The sequence below is a fragment of the Saccoglossus kowalevskii genome, chromosome 1 (genome assembly GCF_978046115.1).
Source record: "Saccoglossus kowalevskii chromosome 1, keSacKowa6.1, whole genome shotgun sequence".
Lineage (NCBI taxonomy): Eukaryota > Metazoa > Hemichordata > Enteropneusta > Harrimaniidae > Saccoglossus > Saccoglossus kowalevskii.
Window position 1 is genome coordinate 40895590 of NC_140641.1, and position 26830 is coordinate 40922419.

Sequence of the window (26830 nt, forward strand, 5' to 3'; positions counted from 1 at the left end):
TGGCGCTTGTTGAGTGTAATTATATAATAGCATTTGATCATGTGGAATGTGCCAATGCCAATGGTTATTAATTATTGGAGAGTACCCAGTTAGATTGACACATTTTCAAATACCGTTAATTCTCTTAAGGTAAATTGAGCTTGTGATTGTATTTCTTATTGTATCGTATTGTAATGTTATTGATGAATCATTTCAAATCATTATACTGAAAGTTATTCTTTCTAATATATTATGTAGTGTAGTAGTGTTCCACTTCTTCAATTACAATGCAATTTTTTATTTATATATTTTTTGGAATATTGTTCAGTGATTTTATACTGATGCACAAGCATATATATGCTTTGCTACTTGGAATTTCTTTTTTTACCAAGAATAATTTAAGTTATACGTATATTGTATATACCTGAATATAATCCAACTATCGATTTTGCATTATATGGACTCTTTCAACTTTTTCTTGTAATGATTGGCTACTGTATACAAATAAATTATGCATAACTGATGTCTGAACACCACATAATAATCTATGTCTGTTTTACATAATCAGAATAAATATACTGTTCCAAATAACACATACTAGATGACATTATATGTGATTTTCTCGTTTATGGGTATTTGCCACTAGTTGTACGATCTATAAATCTTAATATGCGACTATCTGATGCAATGGATTGTCATCCAAATTAATATGAATGATTCAGTTTACTATTTCACGATATGCCATATATTGGGTGGAATAAAAAGGGTCACGTTTTAGGTTACGTATTTATTTTAATGTTCAATAAAATATTGAATTATAAATTTATCAGCGCATGACCCCGTTGACTTGAAGTAAATATATACTCATCTTCACCTGTGCACTCTGACAGAATGTACCTGGTGTGTACAAATACATGCGTACATTGATAAACATTGTTAGTGACACTCACTGTATTGCAACTTCTTGGTAACCCTTAAAGAAACATTAACTTTTTTGAGAAACACTGTAATAATCTTACAATTGTGTTTGCTATACAGGTTGCCTTACAACGAATCGACTGATAAATGAAATATATACGTACACATTAAATATACATTTATCTCTTTTATTTTCTTACTTCACCCATAGCAAAAACGTGTTTATGCCTTATATAAATTTAGTTTAACAGCGTCAAAGATAATTAATAAACAAAGATAAACATACTCTTGAAATATCTCAGTCAGTTCATTTATGGGAAGTGATCCAATCACTGCCACTGTTTCATCTTTGATTGGTAGTTGGTGAATCTTAAACTATATTCATTTTGCTGTTTTGTAATCAATGAAGAATGGTGTTTATAAATTATTCTCAAGAATCAGTTAATATACATGATATACATGAACTGAACTAATCAAGACTACTCATAGTCACACCAAGTTTACAGGACACTCAACACATAATGCTACATATTTTGAGACATATCCAATTTCATATTCGGCCAAATGCTCATGTGATATTAACCTGATTATTGTATCCTCAATTACGGTTGGTGTACATATACAGACTAAAGGTAAATTATCTACAGCGTGTGAATGGACTTCTTAAGTTAAATGCCAACGGATGTCCATAGCTTGCTAACGACTACAGTAGCAAAGTTGGCTGGTTTGTCGTAATCAATTTCTGGGGGAACATTACTAGCATAGTGAGATTTGGCAGCTATGCAACACAAACATATGGACATATTTAAAACTTGTAGGATTTGATGATGTCCAGTATATGTATAGTGTACCCACCTCAATGTGTATTCTCTACCGCTAATATTGCATACCAAGTATAATGTTCTGTTGACTGTTCAATCATGTATTGTTAGATTTTAAATTTGCAACATCTACTTGGCCGCTGGTAAGGAAATATTATTTTGAAGCGAATTACAATTATATCGACTTGAGGATGTTGTGAAAGTTTTGTAATTTTATTCTAACTTGTTTTAGAAAATGAAATAGTCATCACCATACCTACTCATTTATCATGTTTGTGCAAAACTTTTCCCCAGATATCATGAAAATTGCTTATTTAACCCAATGTCTAACTTAGTTAATGGTGTTAGTTGGTGAGAAGGAACTCACTTAACTAAACTGTTGCATTGGACGTGTATGACAAACTAATAGTATCCATTGCTTTCTATGTGTTATTGCAATAGTCGAATACCAACTCACTCGTGTATAGAGTATGTTCAAATGACACAGAGCGTTTAATTAGTCTGGCGTTCACGCAAATTGTATCACGTATCGACTTACACTGGCTCCCAGTTGTTAATAACTGCATTTTAAGGTAGAGATGCAGGTTTGTGGGCACTTGGGAGTAATTTTTTTTTTTCTAGATAACAGGTGCAAACATTCTTTCTTTTGAATGCTTAGCAAGATTTAGCAAGGCTGTACATAAATAATAAAAAAAGAAACATGTGAAAAAAAAAATAACGGGATCTCCATATTATGCACTATATTTAACTTTTAACAAAACGATAATACATTTAAATTTGAGCATTAGCGAACTTCTTACTGAGTGAATTGTTATGCAAATTATCAATTATCTCAGCTTCATTTTGGTGCACATCCCAGAACTTTAAAAAAAAAAAATAGCTTCTAGACGCTTTGACCTTTTGTTTTGAATTTTTTTACAAATGATTGACAATGTGTTTATCTATAAAACGCCTTCGGGGCATTGTTTTTGGTTGAACGGTGTTACAACAATCGTACAGACAACTAGCCTGGGTGTTAATTTATGCATACATTTGTGAATTTGCTAATTTGTGATTTGTGAATCATGGTATCAACGTTAAGTATTTTAGACAACCTTATGGATTTAAGAAGTAAAATGGCTCTTATGATGGAGAGCGCCCTCTGTGGCAATGGCCCACATTTTTTTTTCTAATTTATTTAATTTATTTTTTCAACAGATTTCATGTCATCAAATTCCACATAAATACCCAGCATTCTAATGCCAATAGACCAGACCAAGTTCTTATCGTTAGGTGTGTGGCCATATCCAATAAGCAGGATATCTATCTTGTCGTGAATAATTTACTTTACATTAAACAACTCCTTCTAATCTTAATTTCCGCAAGAAACACCATCAGAAATCACATATCACGTTATAGGCTTTGCTCTTGTGTGTTCGAATCTCTCTTCTCCATTCACTTTTTTAAAAATAATTTATGAAGAACGTTTTCGTTAACTCCGGACGTTGCATCTTTACGAAAGCTGTCTTCGCCAATGGGCAAGGTCTGATTTACAATAGCGGTTTAAAAACATGTTACAGTTATGTAGCAAAGACAATGCCAGTTTTCAAGTTACGTACATTTATCTTTAGCAATTAAACTTAGCATATGAATACAACTGTAAAAATAATGCATACTGTATATTAAAATGTGTCAGCCTTACAGTAGTTAATATACGTTATTATAAAACGTGTGGAATATATGGATGCTGTTATTTTGTGTATATACCACATCCACACTCACATCAAAACAAGGAATTTACTGGTAAATCACGTGATTTATGGTTCATTGATTTGATACGTCAATGGTATCAGCTGGAGGTTGTTATAACCTCAGTTTGGCGGCTGACACACTAGACACGTCTTACTCGTAAACCGAACGTGTCTAGGCCAATAGGAAATGGCGTGACTCCTTAAAGTGAAACAATTACCTCGATTTATCCATTACACCGGCATATGACGGAATATCACAGGTCAGTTTGTTGCACACGTGACGGTTTGATCCAGTGTTGTGCGTGGTATCAGCAATGTATAATGTCGACGGAACACGCAATCTGTCTGTTCTATTGTGTCTGTATTTGTGGCTGACAATTTCACAATGTATTTAAACATCCCAAAGAATGACCCAAGTAGCAGGAGCTGTATGTTCATAGTAATCATAGTCTGTGTTAGTAAAATTACAATAACTGAACTATAATAGATCGAAATCAATTTTAAAGTAAACTTTATGAGTGACTTTAGAAAGACAAATATGATGGTAATAATGCAGGGTGTCCAGTAAGTTAGAACGATCAAATCGGACGATCACGTGACTTAACGTGCTTGAAGGCACAATCAAGAAAACACCATGTCAAGCGAGTCATCTGAATACTTGTTTGAAGGTATTCTGTAGAGAAAACTAGTTTTATGATTGGATTGATGGTTATTTAATATTGTTAAAGAAGTCAGTTTCATCGTTGCTGGAAAGCTATATTCTGCAATTTGAAGATCAAGTTGTTCAGTTTGCTGATAAATGGTAAGTAAACGCCTCCTCCACTATTAGTATGTCTCGGGCACGTCCTCCACATCACCATGTATTAGTGCATATGGGGCACGTCCTTCACATCACCATGTATTGGTATGTCTCGGGCACGTCCTCCACATCACCATGTATTGGTGTATATCGGGCACGTCCTCCACATCACCATGTATTGGTATGTCTCGGGCACGTCCTCCACATCACCATGTATTGGTATGCCTCGGGCACGTCCTCCACATCACCATGTATTGGTGTGTATCAGGCACGTCCTCCACATCACCATGCATTGGTGTGTATCGGGCACGTCCTCCACATCACCATGTATTAGTGTGTATCAGGCACGTCCTCCACATCACCATGAATTGGTGTGTATCGGGCACGTCCTCCACATCACCATGTATTGGTGTGTATCAGGCACGTCCTCCACATCACCATGTATTGGTGTGTATCGGGCACGTCCTCCACATCACCATGCATTGGTGTGTATCGGGCACGTCCTCCACATCACCATGTATTAGTGTGTATCGGGCACGTCTTGCATATCACGGTTTGACTCACAAAATTATATTACCCCTGAACGAAAATTGACCTAAAATGTTTGAGAGGTTTCGATTCTATATTTGTTTGCTGTAAGTCATTGTTTTATAGTTATATGCAAATTGGCGTAATTGGTTACGTAAGACCTTACGCGATAGTTTGCTCAGCAAGAGCACGTAAGTAGATAAACTTTCATTCGTTATTTGTAGGTGTACCCCCGTTTAAGGTAGAGATGCAGTTTAGCTGAAAGGTATTTTAATTAGTTAATTAGAAAACCAAGATGACCTCTCTAGTCCACAGAACTATATATTTTCGAAAGCTTATTGTATGAATTTTAAAATGTTGTTAGTATTTTTTTATGGAGTTTGAAATGTGCACAAAAATGTGCTTTTTGTGGTCAAAACTGATTAAAAAAAATTAGTTCCTAAACCATGCTACTTTTTTCTGTAAAAAAAACGATTTATGGGTACATCTGTTTACTATGAAGAAAGTGCCGTCTCAAAAACTGTCTACCAGTTGTCAATTTTGCAGGGCAGCAGCCCAAATTTTCCTACTTCAAGTTTATGCATAAATTAACAACCAGGCTAGTTGTCTGTACGATTGTTGTAACACTGTTCAACTAAAAACAATGCTCCGACGGCGTTTTGAAGATAAACACATTGTCAATCATTTGTGAAAATTTCAAAACAAAAGGTCAAAGCGTCTAGGAGCTATTTTTTTTAAAGTTGTGGGATGTGCACTAAAAAGAAGCTGAGACAATTGCTAATTTGCATAGCAATTCACTCAGTAAGAAGTTTGCTAATGCGCATAATTAAAATGGCTGTAACAGTTCCAAATTTAAATGTATTATCGTATTGTTAAAAGTTAAATATAGTGCATAATATGGAGATCCCGTCATTCCTTTTTTTCACCACATTTCTTTTTTATTATTTATGTACAGTCTTGCTAAATCTTGCTAAGCATTCAAAAGAGAGAATGTTTGCACCTGTTATCTATATTTTAAAATCGTTTTTGAGTATGTTCCACTATTCACAATTCTACAAAATGTTAACAGTCTATAGCCAAGACTGTTTGGATAATAAAAAGCAAAAAAAAAAAAAAAAAATTCACTCCTAAGTGCCCACGAACCTGCATCTCTACCTTAATATCAATATACCTTCTGTCTTCAGAGTGAGCCCTCAGCTTACATTTCAATTGCATCCTTTGTTTTTTAAGGAGTGTACTTGTACAAACATTTCCACATTTTCGGAGGAGCAGATCCAGGGTGAGCAACTCATGAGTATATCTATTATATTTTACCTCTTTCCTCAAAATTAGTTCATGAAAAGCAATTGTATTTGAGATAATTCATGGAACAAAGTTCTCCATATATTTGAAATGCAGGTTATGTTATGCCATGGTAGCACTCTCAACCTCGAATTGGTTGTAATGCATCGGTTGTTATATAATGAACCAACTTTTCCAGTTGAGCGGTACTGTATATTCCAAATATTCCAGTCGTAACAGAATAGGCTATTGCATGGTAACAGCTGCATTTCCTAATTCATTAAACAATTGACCCAGGTAAACGAATCCGGATTAGTGTAATTGTTGCGATCTACTGGCCCGTCACAAAAGTAAAACATAAATTTGCACAATGACTCAAACTCCTATTTGAGGAATTCATTTGATCCTTGTACCGTGGCCTACATATGTGTCGTAGGATATTGGTCTGTCATGGACCAGTCATATCAAAACAGTTTGATATACTAATCTCGGTAATACTGTATATCATTCACCTTAGCATCAATGCCTTTATCGCGGATAATACTGGATACAGTAAGATTCATATAAACAAATGATCGCAGTTGGTTTAAATATTTTGTTATTTTCAACTTAACAAAAACTCAAGACCATTGCGTTGAAAACAGCACCAGCGCTGGTAGGTTTGACTGAGCTCAAACAACTCTCAAATAGAATTTAAATTGGTTACATATGTGTTATATATAGATAAACGAGAATGTGTGTATTCTATATTGACAACATATGTTTAGGTGTGTATTATATATGGGCTACATGTTAAGGTTTATGTTATATATGGGCTACATGTTTAGGTGTGTATTATATATTGGCTACGCGTTTAGGTTTGCGTTACAGGCTAAGCAGTTTGTTGTTGATTATATATTGGCTACATGTTCAGATGCGTATTATAAGCTAAATGTTTATGTGTGTATTATATATGTACAATATGTTTGGGTGTGTATTACATATGGGCTACATGTGTAAGTGTGTGTCAATATCGGCATCACGATTAGGTTTATATGTTTAGGTGTGTCTTATAGGCGAAGCATTTATTGCTGAGTATATATTGGCTACATGTTTTGGTCTGTATTATATATGGGCAACATGTGTAGGTGTGTTTTATATATGGGCAACATGTGTAGGTGTGTATTATATATGGGCAACATGTGTAGGTGTGTATTATATATGGGCTACATGTTTAGGTGTGTAATTTATATGGGCTACATGTTTAGATGTGTATTATATATGGGCTACATGTTTAGATGTGTATTATATATGGGCAACATGTGTAGGTGTGTATTATGTATGGGCTACATGTGTAGGTGTGTATTATACATGGGCTACATGTTTAGGTGTGTATTATACATGGGCTACATGTTTAGGTGTGTATTACATATGGGCTACATGTGTTTGTGTGTGTCAATATCGGCATGACGTTTAGGTGTATATGTTTTGGTGTGTCTTATACGCGAAACATTTTTTGCTGATTATATATTGGCTACATGTTTAGATGTGTATTATATATGGGCTATATATTTATGTGTGCATTATGTAGGGGCTACTTGTTTAGGTGTATATTATATCTGAGCAACATGTGTAGGTATGTATTATATCTGGCCTACATGTTTAGGTGTTTATTATATATAGACTAAATGTTTATGGCTGTATTATATAGGGACTACATGTTTAGGGGTGTATTATATATGGGCTACATGTTTAAGAGTATGTTTTATATGGGCTACATGTTTAGATGTGTATTATTTATGGGCTGCATGTTCAGGTGTGTGTTATGTATGGGCAACATGTTTAGGTGTGTATTATATATGGGCTACATATTTAGGTGTACATTATGTATGCGCTACATGTTTAGCTGTGTTATATATAGGCTGCATGTTTATGTGTTTATTATATATGGGCTACACGATTAGAGGTGTATTATGTATGGGCTACATGTTTAGGTGTGTATTGTATATGGGCTACATGTTTAGGTGTGTATTATTTATGGGCTACATGTTTAGGTGTGTAATTTGTATGGGCTACATGTTTAGGGGTGTGTTATATATGGGCTACATATTTAGGTGTCTATTATATATGGGCTACATGTGTAGGTGTGTGTCAATATCGGCATCACGTTTAGGTGTATATGATTAGGTGTGTCTTATAGGCGAAACATTTTTTGCTGAGTATATTTTGGCTACATGTTTAGGTGTTTATTATATATGGGCTACACGATTAGAGGTGTATTATGTATGGGCTACATGTTTAGGTGTGTATTATATATGGGCAACATGTGTAGGTGTGTATTACATATGGGCTACAGGTGTAGGTGTGTGTCAATATAGGCATCACGTTTAGGTGTATCTTATAGGCGAAAATATTTTTGCTGAGTATATATTGGCTACATGTTTAGGTGTGTATTATATATGGGCTTTATATTTAGATGTGTATTATATAGGGGCTATATGTTTAGGTGTCTATCATATATGGGCTACATAATTAGAGGTGTATTATATATGGGCTACATATTTAGGTGTCTATTATATATGGGCTACATGTTTAGGTGTGTTATATATGGGCTGCATGTTTAGGTGTATATTATATATCGGCTACATGTTTAGGTGTGTGTTATATATGAGCTACACGATTAGAGGTGCATTATATATGGGCTACATGTTTAGGTGTGTATAATTTATGGGCTTCATGTTTAGGTGTGTATTATATAATGGCTATATGTTTAGGTGTGTATTATATAATGGCTATATGTTTAGGTGTGTGTTATGTAATGGCTATATGTTTAGGTGTGTAATTTATATGGGCTACATGTTTAGGGGTGTGTTATATATGGGCTACATATTTAGGTGTCTATTATACATGGGCTACATTTTTAGGAGTGTATTGTATATGGGCTACTCGATTAGAGGTGTATTATATATGTACTACATGTTTAGGTGTGTATTAGTTATGGGCTATATGTGTAGGTGTGTATTATATAATGGCTATATGTTTAGGTGTCTATTATATATAGGCTACATGTTTAGGAGTGTGTTAGATGCGGGCTGCATGTTCAGGTGTGCGTTATATAATGGCTAAATGTTTAGATGTGTAATATCTATGGGCTGTGTGTATTATATATGGGCTGCATGTTTAGGAGTGTATTGTATATGGGCTACATGTTTAGGTTTGTATTATACATGAGTTACATGTTTAAGTTTGTATTATATATGGGCTACATGTTTAGGTTTGTATTATATATGGGCTACATGTTTAGGTTTGTATTATATATGGGCTACATGTTTAGGTTTGTATTATATATGGGCTAAATGTTTAAGTGTGTGTCCGGTGATGTGGTAATGTGGGCAGTGAACAATACCGCTTTCATTGTTTTCTAGAGTTCCGAGAGGCATTTCTTTATTACGACAGGTTTGGTGATGGTAAAGTTCGAATTAAAGAAATTGGCGAAGTACTAAAAGCATGCGGAGAGAATCCTACTATGCCGGAACTACACAAACTGTGGAACAACCACGCTGCTGACGGTACTTATCTTGAAACCTTTCATCATACAAATGACCATTAGATACTGGAAATGATGGTGATATTAAAGGCTGCGACTGGTCCGACAGTGTTTATTGCTGTGGCCAATCCGACATACATCAGCAATACATCGAGGTGGTATAGCTGTGACTAATCTGATACATGGCGAAGGTTTAGCTGTGATTAATGGACATACATTGGGGGGGGGGTTATAGCTGTGACCGAGCCGACATATATGGTGGGGGTTTATAGATGTGACCGATCAAGACATACATGGCGGGGGTTATAGCTATGTTCGATCTGACATATATGACGGGGAGTGGTGGGGTGGGTGTGGCTTTGACCGATTCGACATACATGGCGGAGGTTATAGCTGTGACCAATCAGACATATATGGCAGGGGTTATAGTTATGACCGATCTGAAACATATAACTGGGGCGTGGTGGATGTGGCTTTGACAAATTCGACATACATGGCAGGGGTTGTGTATGTTATAGCTGTGGCTGATCTGAAATACATGGCGTAGGTTATAACTGTGACCAGTCTAACATACATGGCGTAGGTTATAGTTGTGACCGGTCTGACATACATGGCATAGGTTATAGCTGTGACCGGTCTGACATACATGGCGTAGGTTATAGCTGTGGCAAATCTGACAAACATGGCGTAGGTTATAGCTGTGACCGGTCTGACATACATGGCGTAGGTTATAGCTGTGACCGGTCTGACATACATGGCGTAGGTTATAACTGTGACCTGTCTGACATACATGGCATAGGTTATAGCTGTGACCGGTCTGACATACATGGCGTAGGTTATAGCTGTGGCAAATCTGACAAACATGGCGTAGGTTATAGCTGTGACCGGTCTGACATACATGGCGTAGGTTATAGCTGTGACCGGTCTGACATACATGGCGTAGGTTATAGCTGTGACCTGTCTGACATACATGGCATAGGTTATAGCTGTGGCCGATCTGACATATATGGCGTAGGTTATAGCTGTGGCAGATCTGACAAACATGGCGTAGGTTATAGCTTTGGCCGGATTGACATATATGGCATAGGTTATAGCGGTGGCCAATCTGACATACATGGCATAGGTTATAACTGTGACCGGTCTGACATATATGGCGTAGGTTATAGCTGTGGCCGATCTGACATATATGAAAAATATCTCACCACAATCAAAAATCCAAATCATAGAGCAGCTATGACAAAACTCAGAATAAGTGCTCATACCCTTCAAATCGAAAGGGGCAGATATAATAACATTTTAGCGGAGGACCGAATTTGCCCAGTTTGTGACAAACAGGAAATTGAAAACGAAAAACATTTTCTTCTCAATTGTGATTTATACAAGAAGGAACGAGAAATCATGATCAAGAATATTAAATACAATATAAGCAACTTGGGGACGGATGACGAAAAACTTACAAATATACTAAAAATTAAAAATGACAAAACAATCATTGAACTAGGAAAATTCATCCACACTTGTTTCAAATTACGACAAGAAAAAATCTTAAAATGCCAGTTGCCTCAACCAACCGCCAAATAATTTAATTTAATTTTTTATTTTCTATTGTCTTTGAATGTCTTGTGTTATTTTTTTATCTTTTTTGTATTACTTTATTGTATTTTCAATTAAGATCCCACTCCGGGATACGGTTTCAATAAAGATTATTATTATTATTATTATTATGGTGTAGGTTATAGCTGTGGCAGATCTGACAAACATGGCGTAGGTTATAGCTGTGACCGGTCTGACATACATGGCGTAGGTTATAGCTGTGATCGGTCTGACATACATGGCGTAGGTTATAACTGTGACCGGTCTGACATACATGGCATAGGTTAAAGCTGTGGCTGGTCTGACATATATGGCATAGGTTATAGCGGTGGCCAATCTGACTTACATGGCATAGGTTATAGCTGTGACCGGTCTGACATACATGGCGGGATTTATAACTGTGACCGGTCTGACATACATGGCATAAGTTATAGCTGTGGCCGATCTGACATACATGGCGTATTTTATAGCTGTGGCAGATCTGACATACATGGCATAGGTTATAGCTGTGACCGGTCTGACATACATGGGGTAGGTTATAACTGTGACCGGTCTGACATACATGGGGTAGGTTATAACTGTGACCGGTCTGACATACATGGCGTAGGTTATAGCTGAGGCCGATCTGACATACATCGCATTGGTTATAACTGTGACCGGTCTGACATGCATGGCGTAGGTTATAGCTGTTGCAGATCTGACATACATGACATAGGTTATAACTGTGACCGGTCTGACATACATGGCATAGGTTATAGCTGTGACCGGTCTGACATACATGGCGTAGGTTATAGCTATGACTGGTCTGACATACATGGCATAAGTTATAGCTGTGGCCGATCTGACATACATGGCGTATTTTATAGCTGTGACCGGTCTGACATACATGGCGTAGGTTATAGCTGTGACTGGTCTGACATACATGGCGTAGGTTATAGCTATGACTGGTCTGGCAAACATGATGTAGGTTATAGCTATGACTGGTCTGACATACATGGCATAGGTTATAACTGTAACCAGTCTGACATACATGGCGTAGGTTATAGCTATGACTGGTCTGACATACATGGCATAGGTTATAGCTGTGACCGGTCTGACATACATGGCGTAGGTTATAGCTGTGACCGGTCTGACATACATGGCGTAGGTTATAACTATGACTGGTCTGACATACATGGCGTAGGTTATAGCTGTGACTGGTCTGACATACATGGCGTAGGTTATAGCTGTGGCAAATCTGACAAACATGGCATAGGTTATAGCTGTGACCGGTCTGACATACATGGCGTAGGTTATAGCTGTGACAGGTCTGACATACATGACGTAGGTTATAACTGTGGCAAATCTGACAAACATGGTGTAGGTTATAGCTGTGACCGGTCTGACATACATGGCGTAGGTTATAGCTGTGACCGGTCTGACATACATGACGTAGGCTATAACTGTGACCTGTCTGACATACATGGCGTAGGTTATAGCTGTGACCGGTCTGACAAACATGGCGTAGGTTATAGCTGTGGCCGGTTTGACATATATGGCATAGGTTATAGCGGTGGCCAATCTGACATACATGGCATAGGTTATAACTGTGACCGGTCTGACATATATGGCGTAGGTTATAGCTGTGGCCGATCTGACATATATGGTGTAGGTTATAGCTGTGGCAGATCTGACATACATGGCGTATTTTATAGCTGTGGCAGATCTGACATACATGGCATAGGTTATAGCTGTGGCCGGTCTGACATACATTGGGTAGGTTATAACTGTGACCGGTCTGACATACATGGGGTAGGTTATAAGTGTGACCCGTCTAACATACATGGCGTAGGTTATAGCTGAGGCCGATCTGACATACATCGCATTGGTTATAACTGTGACCGGTCTGACATGCATGGCGTAGGTTATAGCTGTTGCAGATCTGACATACATGACATAGGTTATAACTGTGACCGGTCTGACATACATGGCATAGGTTATAGCTGTGACCTGTCTGACATACATGGCATAGGTTATAGCTATGACTGGTCTGACATACATGGCATAAGTTATAGCTGTGGCCGATCTGACATACATGGCGTATTTTATAGCTGTGACCGGTCTGACATACATGGCGTAGGTTATAGCTGTGACTGGTCTGACATACATTGCGTAGGTTATAGCTATGACTGGTCTGGCAAACATGGTGTAGGTTATAGCTATGACTGGTCTGACATACATGGCATAGGTTATAACTGTAACCAGTCTGACATACATGGCGTAGGTTATAGCTATGACTGGTCTGACATACATGGCATAGGTTATAGCTGTGACCGGTCTGACATTCATGGCGTAGGTTATAACTATGACTGGTCTGACATACATGGCGTAGGTTATAGCTGTGACTGGTCTGACATACATGGCGTAGGTTATAGCTATGACTGGTCTGGCAAACATGATGTAGGTTATAGCTATGACTGGTCTGACATACATGGCATAGGTTATAACTGTAACCAGTCTGACATACATGGCGTAGGTTATAGCTATGACTGGTCTGACATACATGGCATAGGTTATAGCTGTGACCGGTCTGACATACATGGCGTAGGTTATAGCTGTGACCGGTCTGACATACATGGCGTAGGTTATAACTATGACTGGTCTGACATACATGGCGTAGGTTATAGCTGTGACTGGTCTGACATACATGGCGTAGGTTATAGCTGTGGCAAATCTGACAAACATGGCATAGGTTATAGCTGTGACCGGTCTGACATACATTGCGTAGGTTATAGCTGTGACAGGTCTGACATACATGACGTAGGTTATAACTGTGGCAAATCTGACAAACATGGTGTAGGTTATAGCTGTGACCGGTCTGACATACATGGCGTAGGTTATAGCTGTGACCGGTCTGACATACATGACGTAGGCTATAACTGTGACCTGTCTGACATACATGGCGTAGGTTATAGCTGTGACCGGTCTGACAAACATGGCGTAGGTTATAGCTGTGGCCGGTTTGACATATATGGCATAGGTTATAGCGGTGGCCAATCTGACATACATGGCATAGGTTATAACTGTGACCGGTCTGACATATATGGCGTAGGTTATAGCTGTGGCCGATCTGACATATATGGTGTAGGTTATAGCTGTGGCAGATCTGACAAACATGGCGTAGGTTATAGCTGTGACCGGTCTGACATGCATGGCGTAGGTTATAGCTGTGATCGGTCTGACATACATGGCGTAGGTTATAACTGTGACTGGTCTGACATACATGGCATAGGTTAAAGCTGTGGCTGGTCTGACATATATGGCATAGGTTATAGCGGTGGCCAATCTGACATACATGGCATAGGTTATAGCTGTGACCGGTCTGACATACATGGCAGAATTTATAACTGTGACCGGTCTGACATACATGGCATAAGTTATAGCTGTGGCCGATCTGACATACATGGCGTATTTTATAGCTGTGGCAGATCTGACATACATGGCATAGGTTATAGCTGTGGCCGGTCTGACATACATTGGGTAGGTTATAACTGTGACCGGTCTGACATACATGGGGTAGGTTATAAGTGTGACCCGTCTAACATACATGGCGTAGGTTATAGCTGAGGCCGATCTGACATACATCGCATTGGTTATAACTGTGACCGGTCTGACATGCATGGCGTAGGTTATAGCTGTTGCAGATCTGACATACATGACATAGGTTATAACTGTGACCGGTCTGACATACATGGCATAGGTTATAGCTGTGACCGGTCTGACATACATGGCGTAGGTTATAGCTATGACTGGTCTGACATACATGGCATAAGTTTTAGCTGTGGCCGATCTGACATACATGGCGTATTTTATAGCTGTGACCGGTCTGACATACATGGCGTAGGTTATAGCTGTGACTGATCTGACATACATTGCGTAGGTTATAGCTATGACTGGTCTGGCAAACATGGTGTAGGTTATAGCTATGACTGGTCTGACATACATGGCATAGGTTATAACTGTAACCAGTCTGACATACATGGCGTAGGTTATAGCTATGACTGGTCTGACATACATGGCATAGGTTATAGCTGTGACCGGTCTGACATTCATGGCGTAGGTTATAACTATGACTGGTCTGACATACATGGCGTAGGTTATAGCTGTGACTGGTCTGACATACATGGCGTAGGTTATAGCTATGACTGGTCTGGCAAACATGGTGTAGGTTATAGCTATGACTGGTCTGACATACATGGCATAGGTTATAACTGTAACCATTCTGACATACATGGCGTAGGTTATAGCTATGACTGGTCTGACATACATGGCATAGGTTATAGCTGTGACCGGTCTGACATACATGGCATAGGTTATAGCTGTGACTGGTCTGACATACATGGCGTAGGTTATAACTATGACTGGTCTGACATACATGGCGTAGGTTATAGCTATGACTGGTCTGACATGCATGGCGTAGGTTATAGCTGTGACTGGTCTGACATACATGGCGTAGGTTATAGCTATGACTGGTCTGACATACATGGCGTAGGTTATAGCTATGACTGGTCGGACATACATGGCGTAGGTTGTAGCTGTCACCGGTCTGACATACATGGCATAGGTTATAGCTATGACTGGTCTGACATGCATGGCGTAGGTTATATCTGTGGCCGATCTGACATACATGGCATATGTTATAGCTGTGACTGGTCTGGCATACATGGCGTAGGTTATAGCTATGACTGGTCTGACATACATGGCGTAGGTTATAACTGTGACCGGTCTGACATACATGGCATAGGTTATAGCTGTGGCCGATCTGACATATATAGCATAGGTTATAACTGCAACCGGTCAGACATACATGGCGTAGGTTATAGCTATGACTGGTCTGACATACATGGCGTAGGTTATAGTTGTGACCGGTCTGACATACATGGCATAGGTTATAACTGTAACCGGTCTGACATACATGGCGTAGGTTATAGCTATGACTGGTCTGACATACATGGCATAGGTTATAACTGTAACTGGCCTGACATACATGGCGTAGGTTATAGCTATGACTGGTCTGACATACATGGCATAGGTTATAACTGTAACCAGCCTGACATACATGGCATAGGTTATAGCTATGATTGGTCTGACATACATGGCATAGGTTATATCTATGACTGGTCTGACATACATGGCATAGGTTATCGCTGTGGCTGATCTGACATACATGACGTAGGCTATAACTGTGACCTGTCTGACATACATGGCGTAGGTTATAGCTGTGACCGGTCTGACAAACATGGCGTAGGTTATAGCTGTGGCCGGTTTGACATATATGGCATAGGTTATAGCGGTGGCCAATCTGACATACATGGCATAGGTTATAACTGTGACCGGTCTGACATATATGGCGTAGGTTATAGCTGTGGCCGATCTGACATATATGGTGTAGGTTATAGCTGTGGCAGATCTGACAAACATGGCGTAGGTTATAGCTGTGACCGGTCTGACATGCATGGCGTAGGTTATAGCTGTGATCGGTCTGACATACATGGCGTAGGTTATAACTGTGACTGGTCTGACATACATGGCATAGGTTAAAGCTGTGGCTGGTCTGACATATATGGCATAGGTTATAGCGGTGGCCAATCTGACATACATGGCATAGGTTATAGCTGTGACCGGTCTGACATACATGGCAGAATTTATAACTGTGACCGGTCTGACATACATGGCATAAGTTATAGCTGTGGCCGATCTGACATACATGGCGTATTTTATAGCTGTGGCAGATCTGACATACATGGCATAGGTTATAGCTGTGGCCGGTCTGACATACATTGGGTAGGTTATAACTGTGACCGGTCTGACATACATGGGGTAGGTTATAAGTGTGACCCGTCTAACATACATGGCGTAGGTTATAGCTGAGGCCGATCTGACATACATCGCATTGGTTATAACTGTGACCGGTCTGACATGCATGGCGTAGGTTATAGCTGTTGCAGATCTGACATACATGACATAGGTTATAACTGTGACCGGTCTGACATACATGGCATAGGTTATAGCTGTGACCGGTCTGACATACATGGCGTAGGTTATAGCTATGACTGGTCTGACATACATGGCATAAGTTATAGCTGTGGCCGATCTGACATACATGGCGTATTTTATAGCTGTGACCGGTCTGACATACATGGCGTAGGTTATAGCTGTGACTGGTCTGACATACATTGTGTAGGTTATAGCTATGACTGGTCTGGCAAACATGGTGTAGGTTATAGCTATGACTGGTCTGACATACATGGCATAGGTTATAACTGTAACCAGTCTGACATACATGGCGTAGGTTATAGCTATGACTGGTCTGACATACATGGCATAGGTTATAGCTGTGACCGGTCTGACATTCATGGCGTAGGTTATAACTATGACTGGTCTGACATACATGGCGTAGGTTATAGCTGTGACTGGTCTGACATACATGGCGTAGGTTATAGCTATGACTGGTCTGGCAAACATGGTGTAGGTTATAGCTATGACTGGTCTGACATACATGGCATAGGTTATAACTGTAACCATTCTGACATACATGGCGTAGGTTATAGCTATGACTGGTCTGACATACATTGCATAGGTTATAGCTGTGACCGGTCTGACATACATGGCATAGGTTATAGCTGTGACTGGTCTGACATACATGGCGTAGGTTATAACTATGACTGGTCTGACATACATGGCGTAGGTTATAGCTATGACTGGTCTGACATGCATGGCGTAGGTTATAGCTGTGACTGGTCTGACATACATGGCGTAGGTTATAGCTATGACTGGTCTGACATACATGGCGTAGGTTATAGCTATGACTGGTCGGACATACATGGCGTAGGTTGTAGCTGTCACCGGTCTGACATACATGGCATAGGTTATAGCTATGACTGGTCTGACATGCATGGCGTAGGTTATATCTGTGGCCGATCTGACATACATGGCATATGTTATAGCTGTGACTGGTCTGGCATACATGGCGTAGGTTATAGCTATGACTGGTCTGACATACATGGCGTAGGTTATAACTGTGACCGGTCTGACATACATGGCATAGGTTATAGCTGTGGCCGATCTGACATATATAGCATAGGTTATAACTGCAACCGGTCAGACATACATGGCGTAGGTTATAGCTATGACTGGTCTGACATACATGGCGTAGGTTATAGTTGTGACCGGTCTGACATACATGGCATAGGTTATAACTGTAACCGGTCTGACATACATGGCGTAGGTTATAGCTTTGACTGGTCTGACATACATGGCATAGGTTATAACTGTAACTGGCCTGACATACATGGCATAGGTTATAGCTATGACTGGTCTGACATACATGGCATAGGTTATAACTGTAACCAGCCTGACATACATGGCATAGGTTATAGCTATGATTGGTCTGACATACATGGCATAGGTTATATCTATGACTGGTCTGACATACATGGCATAGGTTATCGCTGTGGCTGATCTGACATACATGACGTAGATTATATCTGTGACCGGTCTGACATACATGGCGTAGATTATAGATGTGGCCGATCTGACATACATGGCGTAGGTTATAGCTGTGGCCGGTTTGACATATATGGCATAGGTTATAGCGGTGGCCAACCTGACATACATGGCATAGGTTATAACTGTGACCGGTCTGACATATATGGCGTAGGTTATAGCTGTGGCCGATCTGACATATATGGTGTAGGTTATAGCTGTGGCAGATCTGACAAACATGGCGTAGGTTATAGCTGTGACCGGTCTGACATGCATGGCGTAGGTTATAGCTGTGATCGGTCTGACATACATGGCGTAGGTTATAACTGTGACTGGTCTGACATACATGGCATAGGTTAAAGCTGTGGCTGGTCTGACATATATGGCATAGGTTATAGCGGTGGCCAATCTGACATACATGGCATAGGTTATAGCTGTGACCGGTCTGACATACATGGCAGAATTTATAACTGTAACCGGTCTGACATACATGGCATAAGTTATAGCTGTGGCCGATCTGACATACATGGCGTATTTTATAGCTGTGGCAGATCTGACATACATGGCATAGGTTATAGCTGTGGCCGGTCTGACATACATGGGGTAGGTTATAACTGTGACCGGTCTGACATACATGGGGTAGGTTATAAGTGTGACCCGTCTGACATACATGGCGTAGGTTATAGCTGAGGCCGATCTGACATACATCGCATTGGTTATAACTGTGACCGGTCTGACATGCATGGCGTAGGTTATAGCTGTTGCAGATCTGACATACATGACATAGGTTATAACTGTGACCGGTCTGACATACATGGCATAGGTTATAGCTGTGACCGGTCTGACATACATGGCGTAGGTTATAGCTATGACTGGTCTGACATACATGGCATAAGTTATAGCTGTGGCCGATCTGACATACATGGCGTATTTTATAGCTGTGACCGGTCTGACATACATGGCGTAGGTTATATCTGTGACTGGTCTGACATACATTGCGTAGGTTATAGCTATGACTGGTCTGGCAAACATGGTGTAGGTTATAGCTATGACTGGTCTGACATACATGGCATAGGTTATAACTGTAACCAGTCTGACATACATGGCGTAGGTTATAGCTATGACTGGTCTGACATACACGGCATAGGTTATAGCTGTGACCGGTCTGACATACATGGCATAGGTTATAGCTGTGACCGGTCTGACATACATGGCGTAGGTTATAACTATGACTGGTCTGACATACATGGCGTAGGTTATAGCTATGACTGGTCTGACATGCATGGCGTAGGTTATAGCTGTGACTTGTCTGACATACATGGCGTAGGTTATAGCTATGACTGGTCTGACATACATGGCGTAGGTTATAGCTATGACTGGTCGGACATACATGGCGTAGGTTGTAGCTGTCACCGGTCTGACATACATGGCATAGGTTATAGCTATGACTGGTCTGACATGCATGGCGTAGGTTATATCTGTGGCCGATCTGACATACATGGCATATGTTATAGCTGTGACTGGTCTGACATACATGGCATGGGTTATAGCTATGACTGGTCTGGCATACATGGCGTAGGTTATAGCTATGACTGGTCTGACATACATGGCGTAGGTTATAACTGTGACCGGTCTGACATACATGGCATAGGTTATAGCTGTGGCCGATCTGACATATATAGCATAGGTTATAACTGCAACCGGTCAGACATACATGGCGTAGGTTATAGCTATGACTGGTCTGACATACATGGCGTAGGTTATAGTTGTGACCGGTCTGACATACATGGCATAGGTTATAACTGTAACCGGTCTGACATACATGGCGTAGGTTATAGCTATGACTGGTCTGACATACATGGCATAGGTTATAACTGTAACTGGCCTGACATACATGGCGTAGGTTATAGCTATGACTGGTCTGACATACATGGCATAGGTTATAACTGTAACCGGCCTGACATACATGGCATAGGTTATAGCTATGATTGGTCTGACATACATGGCATAGGTTATATCTATGACTGGTCTGACATACATGGCATAGGTTATCGCTGTGGCTGATCTGACATACATGACGTAGATTATATCTGTGACCGGTCTGACATACATGGCGTAGATTATAGATGTGGCCGATCTGACATACATGGCATAGGTTATAGCTGTGGCCGATCTGACATGCATGGCATAGGTTATAACTGTGGCTGATCTGACATACATGGCATAGGTTATAACTGTGGCTGATCTGACATACATGGCATAGGTTATAACTGTGACCGGTCTGACATACATGGCATAGGTTATAGCTGTGGCCGATCTGACATACATGGCATAGGTTATAGCTGTGGCCGATCTGACATACATGGCATAGGTTATAGCTGTGGCCGATCAGACATACATGGCATAGGTTATAACTGTGGCTGATCTGACATACATGGCGTAGGTTATAGCTATGACTGGTCTGACATACATGGCGTAGGTTATAGCTATGATTGGTCTGACATACATGGCATAGGTTATATCTATGACTGGTCTGACATACATGGCGTAGGTTATAGCTGTGGCCGATCTGACATACATGGCATAGGTTATAACTGTGGCCGATCTGACATACTTGGCATAGGTTATAACTGTGGCCGGTCTGACATACATGGCGTAGGTCATAACTGTGACCGGTCTGACTTGCACGCCGTGACAAAGTCAATAGTTCACAATATATACTAATATTTTTTTATTAATACTTACACATTCCCTGGAAGGTTTGACAATGATTAGAAAAGTTTAAGAAGGAATAAAAAGTTACAAAAATGTAAATAGATAAAATAAATCAAACTAAGCTAATACATTACAGATAATAGCAAGTATAAAATTATGATACTACCATAGATAGAAAACAAAATGCAAAACTTAAATAGTGTTCAAAAGAAGGTTGTCACTGGGGTTGCCGTCTTGTTTCAAAACACTTCTGTAGGTACCTTGCTACGGGAAGTGTTAGGCCACTGTTGTTTAGCAAGGCTATGAATTGTGTCTTTGGTAGCAAATTTTTAAAGTTTTGAATTTTGGTTTTTGCCATTTCGAATAGGAAATTTCTTTCGGGGGTATATCTTTTACATGACATCATGAGGTGATACTCATCTTCTACTTCATTTTGATCACAAAGGTTGCATAATCTATTAGCAAGGGGTATTCCTTTGTGTCTGCGAGTCTCAATTTTCAAGTTATGGTCACTGAGGCGGAATTTAGTTAAATTTTCGCGCATCTCAATGTTTTTTAGGGTAACAAGGTATGTGTCAAAAGCTAAATTGTTTTTTAATTCTCTGTATGTTCTTAATTTATTTTTTTCATTTTGTTTTGATCGATTATCATTATGTAATTCACTTTTCCAAGTTGATATGAATGATGTTTGTATATTTTTGTTGATTTGTCCTAATTGCCTTGCTGTTAGAATTTCATCGCTGTCGACCAGGTTAGACTGGTTGATGTTATTCAATAGGGAATCTATATTGGTGTACCATTCACTATTAATTTCTTTATTTTCTTGGGAAGCCAGTTATAGTAATGGATTTGACGAGTTCTTTATACGATTAAAATATGTTATCATTTGTTTTTCGATAAAAGTCTCCATTAGGTAACGTATAAGTTCACCGTATAAACCCATTGTTGTAGTGTTTTTGGATGTGCCCAAAAGAAAACGAAGATAATTTATATGTACATCTTCAATTGGTGATTTTAGTGTAATTTCATTGGTCTGATTAGTTTATCAAACAGAGAGAATGACAGTGGTATACCTTTAAAGGCCTTTAAAGCTTTTCTTTTTATGCTTTTTAGGCCTTCCTTGAATTTTACATTAGCGCTTACTCTTAATCCTAGGTAATTGGTTGATTTTACTTTAATTAACTCACAACCTTCAAAGAAGAAAATATTATTCTCTAGAAGTCTGTTTGATCTGTTAAAGATCATAGTTAGATGCCATGTTTTAGTGTATATCGATAAATTATCAAGGCAAGTTTGTAATCCTGTTTTCGATTCAGAAAGTATTACAAGATTGTCAGCATACATTATACAGTTAATAGGTATATTTTGCAGTTTGGGTGGGTCACATCCAGGTTAATTAAGAACATCAGGTAAATCGTTTATGAAAATATTGAATAGGGTTGGGCTTAAGTTACAGCCCTGTTTTACTCCCACCCTTGAAGTGAAGTGTTCAGTTAATCCTTCTTTGCTCTTAACTTTATATTTTACCTTACTAAACTTATTTTTGATAATTTTATAGATTTTTATAGATATTCCAAGTTTTAACAATTTAATATGCAACCCCTGATGCAAAACACTGTCGAAGGCCTTTTTTAGGTCAACAAACCACGCATATATTTTATTTGTATTTTTACTATTATTTTTTGTGTTTTAATATTTTATTTGTTATTGACAGTGCTACTGTGGTAAAGATATTTGTTAATTATTGTCTTAAGAATGAAGATATTGTCTGTTGTGCGTCGATCTTTTCGGAATCCGAATTGCTTGTTTGAAAGTATGTTCTTTTTCTCTAAGAATGTGATTAGTCTAATGTTTAGAATGCTTGTAAATAATTTGCCAAGGCAACTAGAAATGGCAATGTCTCTATAGTTTGATGGGTTGGATTTGGGGCCGGATTTGTGGATTGGTATTAAAAAACTGAGGTTCCAAGAATCTGGAAAGTGTTTTGAATTAAAAATTATATTAAAAAGCTTATGTATGGCTTTCAGTAAGTTGGTTTGGCTGTGTTTTAGCATTTCATTGCATATTTTATCTTGACTCGAAGCTTTATTATTTTTCATAGGTTAATCCCTTTTAATATTTCATCTTTTAGAATTGGACCGTTCAAGTCAGAATTAAGAGCCATGTGTTCTTCTTTGTTCTTTAATTCAGTAGTTAAATCATCACTGTGGGATGTGGAATTTGCATTAAATAACTTTGTAAAGTATCAAAGCCATTCAACTGGTTTTATATTGTTATTACACTCGTTGTGCAATTCTTCATTATTCATTTCACGCAATGTTTTCCAGAATTCAGAAGGGTTTTCTTTTGAGGTTTCAAGTTGGTTTAGTAGAAGAGTATATATTAATTAATGAAGAGTTGGTATACATGACCAAGCAAAAGGTCTATACAATAGTTTATGACAATAGTAAATTTATGTAGGGGTCAAGTGAAACGTCATTAGTACGTTTACTATTGCCTTGTTTTCGTACAGGAAAGAAGACTATTGAGTTCAGTGATTTCTTGTCAATATTATCTGCGAGAAACACGATGGATCGAGACGACGATGTCCGTGAAGCATTTCGTGTGTTCGATCTCAAGGGGTCCGGATATGTAGACGGTAAAGAGATTCAACATGTGCTTGAAAACCTGCAAGAGTTGGAAATACCTGACGCAGAAATAAAGGAAATGTTAGCGTTTGCTGACGCCAACAATGACGGGCAAATTAATTATGAAGGTAAACAATACCTATATTGACGTTGAGGGCACACTTACCGGTGAGTGACCAACAACATCTCAAATAATGATAAATAAGTTTATCTAAAGCGCTGTGTTTCTGTTACCGATCTGTGTAATGTGTGTAGTATTTCACTGTGGGCGTCCGTTGACGAGAATATTCTGAAATTCAAAAAATTGTATACTCGAAAATGTATGTTCGATGATTTTAGTAACAATCGTCGATACTATAGTCTTTTAAGGGGTTGACCAGAGCCCGATATGGGATGTTGCTTGACGTCTAAATTTCGTGTCTATGTCCCTATTACACGTATTGTGTACGTCGATTGTCTTGTGATATGCAAATGAGTCAAATACAAATAGTTTGGATGAATTTCATCGTATATCCATATGGTAATTACAATGTATTTTGAATTTACTTCAGTGCAAATAGACTGGCGATATATTCACAGACACTATAGACTTAATGGAAGTTTGATAGCCAGGGACAACACAATTCGTACGATAGAACAGTTTAACTTGACCGTCATAACTGAAATACATCTTATGTATTCATTTGGTACACTATATTGTGGGTTTGTAATGTAAGCTCCTCTCACCAGTCTAGACACTTACCTGTTTGTTCTGTTTGTTTCCAGAATTTCTACGAATGATGCGATTATGTGATGAAGATAAATGTGATTCGTCAACAAGCTCATTGACAGTTTGAATTATTCGCAGCGATACCGTCACAGTTGTAACTTGTCAAAGTGAACTTTATAATGTCATGATTATGAGAAATGGACTCAAATACATAAATTGGAATAATTTATTTACAAACTCATCGGATAAGCATCACACAATGGACCCTGTGTTAATGCATTCAACGTCTGTAACAAACTCGTTTTATATCAATCTTTTATTTGTTTATTAAATAGTTAAATGTTAAATAAATATTGGTAGGAACATGCTTCAAAAAGATTGGCAGAACCGGACCAGTCTTTGGCATATTTGTCTGTAAAAAATGCAACATTGACTTTTGTGACATTTTGTCCATATTTGCGATTCACTGTCGTAATACCAGTATTTTGTCATGAGAACGAGGCTACGAATAACAAAAACTGTAAATGCAATGCATTACAATGTAGTAAAATACATGCATGCAAAAGGGATACTATAATATATCTGATATAAATAAAATACTTGTCATTCCCCTGTTTAATACAGGATGGTAAAGTCTTTAATGATTCATAAAAAAGAAATGTTTATTTCTTTTAGTTATGTGCATCTTCGACGAGCCTGAGTGAATGGCGCCATCAGCGGTAATGCCTTAACATTTTATATCCAGTGTAATTGTGGGTGTTCTTAACAACATCTTCATTTCCAAATGACGAAATCATGACAAAATATTACTCTTACATGAAAGTCACATTCTTAGATTTCCTAGTTCATAGATCGTACTTGAAAAACGTGAAAGTTCAATGACACCATAATCGCAAAATTTATTGAAGAGTAGAATCAAACTAAATCTGACAACTATAAGGCTGTGAATGGTTTTCATGTCGCTCATATAGCGAATTGGTACTAAAGCGTCTATACGTCATGAAGACGTCATAAAACTACAGCAAGTTTACATTTCTGATCGATTGGTGTACTATACATATTGACATCCAAGTCTAAAATTCAATGCATACAATAAAAGCCATTATAAAAAGTAACAGATTGCACGACATACGAGTGCTTTCATACATTGTTTCCGTTTTCGTTTGTTTATAGTCGAGCCATGGAGGTAGAATTTGCCTCCGTGTTTGTAAGTGCACCTGTCTGTGAAATCACGGTCTTATTCATATGTGTGTTGGGGGGGTGTATGGTCACCATCTTGCTAAACGTTTGTAGAATGTTTATTACAAATTTATAACAAAGATATCTATTTTTAAATAATAAGGGATGGTTTATATTGATTATTTTTTCTTCTTGGTATGTCTTATTTATCTGTTACTCAGCCCAACGGACTATGAACTAAATTACAGGACTGGAATACCCGGTAGCTGGTACGAGAAAGACCGCCCACGTGGACGGAGGACAGTTGTACATTATTAGCCTACGTCCAGTACGACAAAGCTGATGTACCCGTTATCAAACATACCCTGTCCACCTTAATTCCTACGTACAATATGACGAACCCAATGTACCCGTTTTCAAACATGCACTGTCCACCCTAATTTAAATATAGAACACGCCAGTTTTATGTGAGCATACATCAAACTTTGTTTTAGCTGAGAATGATACAACTAACTGCGCCAGGGCGTTTCATCATTTCAATGTCATTTGTGATTTATATCCTTATTGATGTATATTTCCATGTCAAGTTATATTGTGATAGAGCGTTACCGTCGTTGAATTGATCACATGTGATTTCTTCTCCCTAGCGACCCTTGTGTGTGTTTTATTGTCGCCAGTCCCCAGAAAGGGCCTCTTTATTTGCCAGAACGGTGGAATACAAAGTACACACCGCAAATCATACCTAAACAGCACTTTTATCTTTGATGGAATATTTGACAAGGTATTATATGATTTATAACGCAGTTAATATGTGCCCTTGACCCAAATACTCACATGGAATATATCTAGTGTATGTGATAAGAAGATTCCGCGTGTAACGTAGTTTAGTTACGCTTGAAAT

The 26830-nt window shown here is 38.8% G+C and overlaps 1 protein-coding gene across 1 annotated transcript; it reads left to right on the forward strand.

Moving 5' to 3' along the window:
* The first annotated feature begins 3576 nt into the window (after nt 1-3576).
* On the forward strand, nt 3577-25101 carry LOC100371717 (calmodulin, striated muscle-like). Its single transcript, XM_085496436.1, has 4 exons — nt 3577-4250; nt 9461-9604; nt 23927-24169; nt 24807-25101. Exons 2-4 carry the CDS (start codon nt 9562-9564, stop codon nt 24875-24877), a joined length of 357 nt encoding a protein of 118 aa, XP_085352562.1. The 5' UTR covers nt 3577-4250; nt 9461-9561; the 3' UTR covers nt 24878-25101.
* Nucleotides 25102-26830: the final 1729 nt, after the last annotated feature.

Bases quoted from the DNA above. Each gene is read 5' to 3' on its own strand.
- LOC100371717 (XM_085496436.1), top strand. From the start codon at position 9,562: ATGCCGGAACTACACAAACTGTGGAACAACCACGCTGCTGACG. The intron at 9,605-23,926 runs GTACTTATCTTG...GTTTTCGTACAG, and splicing joins GAACAACCACGCTGCTGACG to GAAAGAAGACTATTGAGTTC. The intron at 24,170-24,806 runs GTAAACAATACC...GTTTGTTTCCAG, and splicing joins CGGGCAAATTAATTATGAAG to AATTTCTACGAATGATGCGA.